General features: G+C 37.8%; 1 protein-coding gene across 1 annotated transcript; it reads right to left on the reverse strand.

Annotated features, from left to right (window-relative positions):
* Window positions 1–1096: 1096 nt before the first annotated feature.
* LOC132163488 (protein ETHYLENE INSENSITIVE 3-like) lies at window positions 1097–4212 on the reverse strand. Its single transcript, XM_059573792.1, has 2 exons — window positions 3957–4212; window positions 1097–3215 (listed from the first exon to the last, which is right to left on the reverse strand). Exon 2 carries the CDS (start codon window positions 3140–3142, stop codon window positions 1292–1294), a length of 1851 nt encoding a protein of 616 aa, XP_059429775.1. The 5' UTR covers window positions 3143–3215; window positions 3957–4212; the 3' UTR covers window positions 1097–1291.
* Window positions 4213–5167: the final 955 nt, after the last annotated feature.

A 5167-nucleotide genomic window follows, 5' to 3' on the forward strand; every position in this document is an offset into this window, starting at 1 on the left:
TGACTTGTTTGGTCCACCAAGATTTACTTAATTAAATTATAAAGCATTAGTGAAACTTAATTAAATTATAAAGCATTAGTGAAACTTTTTATTGAGAGATATTAAACATAATTAATCCCAACCATAGGAAGATAAATATCCATCCAAATCAAAGGCTCTTTTCGTTAAAGATTTTTGTTTTTTCTCTTTCGTTTTTTGAAAAATTACAAAAACCGTTTTTACCTTTATATCATATCACGCACTTCTTCAAACTAAAACCAAGAACATCTCCAAAAATACATTATCAAAGATACCCGCCGATGATGATTGGATAATAGGTATTTCATTGTTTATAGAAGAAGAGAATAGAAAGCCATGGAAGATTACAAACAGAAAAATTCACAGAATTCAACAATGACAACAACAAAAAAAGACAATAAAGTTAGAAAAATTAAAAATAAAGTGAGGAAATGAAATGCTTTCCACCCCAAAAGATTTGACTCTTTCCTTCATCGTTATCTTTAGAGAAGTGGGGCAGATTGGTCATGGGGGATATGAAAGTGGAGGTGCTGGGTCTCTGTCTTTTGAAAATGCCAAGTGTAGACAGCTGGCAGACTATTTTGACTGCGGACTCCAAAGTAGGCATTATTTAGGAGCCGCCCTTGAACACAGACCCCACCATACAACTTGATGATAAAGATGCCCATTCAATACCCTGTTCTTTGTCTACAAAGATGGAGCTATCCGACAAACCATCCATTCTATTCCAACCAACAAATGGACCCTAAGGGTGTAAATGACAAGTTTTTTTTCCAAACAAGCCCTAAGCGAGTCAAACCGACTCGACTCGAAATGGACAATTTAGGGAAAATACAATCTCGTTTGATAATGCTTTTTGAAAAAGAAACTTGAAAGCATTAACGGTTTCAAACATATAAAACACTCAAAATTACTTTCTTTTTTCAGAAACAAAAGCAAAAACACCTTGTAAAAGGTTTAATCGAACCAACCAAGATTTCTCAAACATGATTCTGGTTGAATTGAAATCAAGACAGGACAGCAAAAGAAAGGGAAAAAAAAAAAAAAAAACCTAACTTATTTATATGACAAACATACATATCATTAACAGGGTTGGGTAGTCTATGGGAACCCTATCCATTTCTTTATTGGGCCATTAGAGGCAAGCTAATGTTAAAAATTCTAGAACTACATTGCTACATTACAACAACAACAACAGTTCCAGCAGCCAAGGAAGGTTTCACCTGATGCTGCTGCTGCTTCCTCTGGAGGCATACAAGAAAAAGACCATATTTCACTGGTACCATATTGAAATATCCGGCTGCTTGGACAGTGTATCCATTGCCAGTCCTTGAAGATGATCCTCTTTATAGTCAAAGCCAAAATCAAATGGAGACCCGAACACCATTTGCAGATTGTTGTTATTATGGTTGGTCTCAAACGGGGAATTTGAAGCCTTGAAGCGGTCAAATTGACTTTCCTCACGCGGGAACATGTGATGATGATCATTCTGAATGTGGGATTCTTCAAACAAATTTCCTTGCATTGCAACCCCTTGAACATGTAGATTATCTGTCACTGTCACTGCATTGTTGTTGGGATTAAGGTTCTTGTTGCCTTGGATGTTGGTATCGTAGATCGACATGAGGTCACTGATCATTTTCTGGCCATCTTCAGGAACACCAAGCCCCGATAAGTCGAAGGAAGGTGGTGGTGGGGCCGCAGAGTTTACAGACGGAGCAGTAGCTGCAGGCTTTGGTTGAACAAAAGATTGTGGGAAGATGAGTGGTTTAACCTCGTTAACATGAAAATTTGATCCCCCAAAATCTGAAGAACAAGTAGTAGTAGTTCTATATGGACAAATCAATTGATGATTGTCCCTAGAAGCCCTGTCGCAAAAACCCAGATGGATTTCACTGTGATGACACTGAAGAAACTCACATGTGTAGACTTTGTGATCCATTATCATGTTTAAATCGGTGGACGGCTTCCTCTTCCGAATGAAATCTAAATTGGTGAGAATTTCTCCCTTGACAGGATAGGGTGGTTGTGGAAGTGACAGGCGCCTTTCCCTCATTCTGGACAAATTATTAAGATTATCAGGTTTTTGCTCCTGAACATCAAAGTTTGGCTCATCATCAGCGTCAGCCCCATCAACATCATATTCACTGCAATCATTGATGACCAAAGACCCAGTTCCACAACCAGAAGATAAGGGAGGACATGAATCCGGGTAAAGCTCCCGGGCCAAGGACTCCTCCTGGTTGATGATGGCAAGCCAGGTGGCACTTTCCTTGGCTGTCATCTTATCCTGCAAGCACTTAGACTGCCTAACAAGCTTGCGAATCTTGGCAATATCAGGGGACATGTGCTTAATAACTGCGGTGAGAACACCAACCTTCCAAGCCTTCTTCAAGTCATGAGGCTTCTTGTAAGGAGGAGGGGCTTGATGATCCTTTGGCAAACCAAGTTGAGGCCACCATTCCTCATTTCCACTAGGCCACCATGGTGGGGGAACACCTTTCTCTAATGGAAACCGCCTCTGAGGGGGGTCGCAATGCTGCATAAGTGCAGACAAGAGGGAACCAAGAGTAGTGTCTTGAAGCTCCTGCAATGTGTGAGGGGTTGGACCGATTGAATTGCAACCATCATTCTTGCCCGGGATAGCATTGTCAGCTTGGTACTTGGCTATGGCAGCTGGACCATTACGATCAAATCTGACTTTATCCTTCCACCACTCACGAAGATTGTCAGATGCCCCGGTCACCGGTTTCCCCTTTTCTGGAATAATCCCATAAACAAAACCTTGGGCTTTACAAACTTCCATCATCTTCAACATGTATTTCAAGATTCCATCTTGTGCCCTCGACATCTTCTTCCTCCTTGCCTGCTCTTGGGACTGTCTCTGCTTTGCCATATCAATTCCTTCCTTGCCTTTACTCTGTTCTTTCAGCCGTTTCAGACGTATTTTGTCCCTCCACATCCTCTTCTCAAGCTCATCTACATCTATCTCCTCATCACTATAATCATCCTCCACTGTGGCTTCTGCTTGATCAGTTGCCGGATCTCCTCCTTCCCCAAGAGGGGCGGCAGATATGAAGTCCATGTCACAACAAAGCCCACCCATCTCCTCCAACATCATCATCTTTTTACCCTCTACTCCTATTACTTGCTGTAATTAGCACTAGAAACTGATATAACTCCAACCACCTTTACACCTGTTAAGTCAAGCAAATTAAACAATTGAAATGAAATGAACACATCTAATCATCAAACAATATTATTCATAAACAGGAAATTTTGCACAATCCCCTAGAAACTATGTTCTGTCAGTAAAAATTAAGGTTTAGAAAAAGTACACGGATCATAAGAGAATCACAAGCAGCAGATGTACTCATATTTTCAAATATATATATAAATAAAAAAATAAAAAATAAATAAGCATCAGGTATTATCATCAGACCCATCATCTACTGGATGGTCAGATCTCACCCTTTGACAGCTATAGGGTAGCTAGACGAAAAGACAGACGGGCTGGATTCCATTAAAAAAAAAATCCCACCAATTATGCTGGAAAATTGGTGAGAAAGTTTCCATTTCTTGTGAAAAAATAATCAAAATAACCAATAAAAACAAGATAAGCAAAGTCAACTAATGTCAAGCAGCTTAGATCTAAAAAGAAAACAAAAGTATCTCAGACAAATCCAAAAGGAGCATACCCAGAAGAATCAGTAAGAAAACAAAACTACTTCATTAAGTAAACAACTTAGATAATGAACAGAAACGATTTCTAGCTTCACAGATCAACTGGGTACAAGCAAAAACCAAACTACAGCAAGAACACAAAAACCCAAAGAAACCCCCCCCCCCCCAAAAAAAAAAAAAAACAGATCAAAGAGTTAGCACAAACAAAAAGAAGAAACAAAAACAATAGCATCAAATCAACCCAACAAGAATACCTGGAAAAACTGGAGATTGGTCTTCTGGGTGTTGCTGCTCTTTTCTTCCGGTAGCTCCAGAGTCAAATCTTAGAACATAAAGCTTTCAGCTTTCACAAACCCACACACGGAGAGAGAGAGAGAGAGAGAGAGGGAGAGAGCAATATCCTCGTGCGGGAATATAGGAATAGCTGAATATAATGGAGGTGGGGGATATGGGTGGGCCAGTAGGGGCTTCCTTGGTGGATGTGAAAGTGCTGGGTAAACCCAAATATGAGGAAATGGATATATAATTGCACGGTGGTCAGGTTAATCCCATCCCCACCTCGGGATAAGTGACACCGTTTCAGGAGTGTTTACTTGGCATGGTGACCCTTCGAGCTATGCTAAAGGAACTTCTGGTGCACCATTTTTAAGATTATCCACCCTTGCTTCAGCCGTTGGATTAGAATTTATATTATTTACCATTCAAATCATTTAAAAATTTTAAATAATTTGCCAACATAGACATTATATATACCATTAAATGTCTACAAAAATAAAATTATTTTCCTTTAAAGTGAGATAGAGAATAACCGTTTCTAGGCGCATGTCAGAATTTACATTTTTTAACGACATTATCTAAAAGTTTTAAATGGCATGACAATATAAGCAGCATATATAAATTGAATATAAACCATAAAATAATTCATAGAAATGGAGGGAGATAATGTTCCCGCTCACGGTGGCAATGCATTTAATCACCTAGTGTCGTTGTTTACAATGGCGCTAAATCTTTTTTGTGTCCTTAATTTAGTTATTAAAGGAACATATACATGTGACTGTATTAAATAAAGGACAAAATTTTTTTACAAATAATTTCTAAAAGTTTCATGTATTCTTAGAGCTTGTTTGAAATTATGTTTGAAAAGTAGAGTTTTTAAGTTAAAAAAGCTTTTGGGCAAAAACTTCATTTTTAAGCTTTTACTAAAAGTGTTTTTTTTTTTTTTTTGCTATTTTTAGGCTTTTTGGACATTTAAAAGTACTTTTAATTTTTTTTACCAAACAAATACTTTTTTCTCCAAACGAACTTTTGAGTGTTAAAGCACTTTTAATCATTTCAAACGCAATCCCAAACAAGTCTTTAGTAAGTGAAAAACACTTTTTTTTTACTAAAAAAGCATGTCACTTTTAAAATTTTTTTTTTTTTAAAAAAATCTGTCTTTAAATTAATTCAATTTTGCATCATAAAT

The sequence above is a fragment of the Corylus avellana genome, chromosome ca10 (assembly GCF_901000735.1).
Source record: "Corylus avellana chromosome ca10, CavTom2PMs-1.0".
In the NCBI taxonomy this organism is placed as follows: Eukaryota; Viridiplantae; Streptophyta; class Magnoliopsida; order Fagales; family Betulaceae; genus Corylus; species Corylus avellana.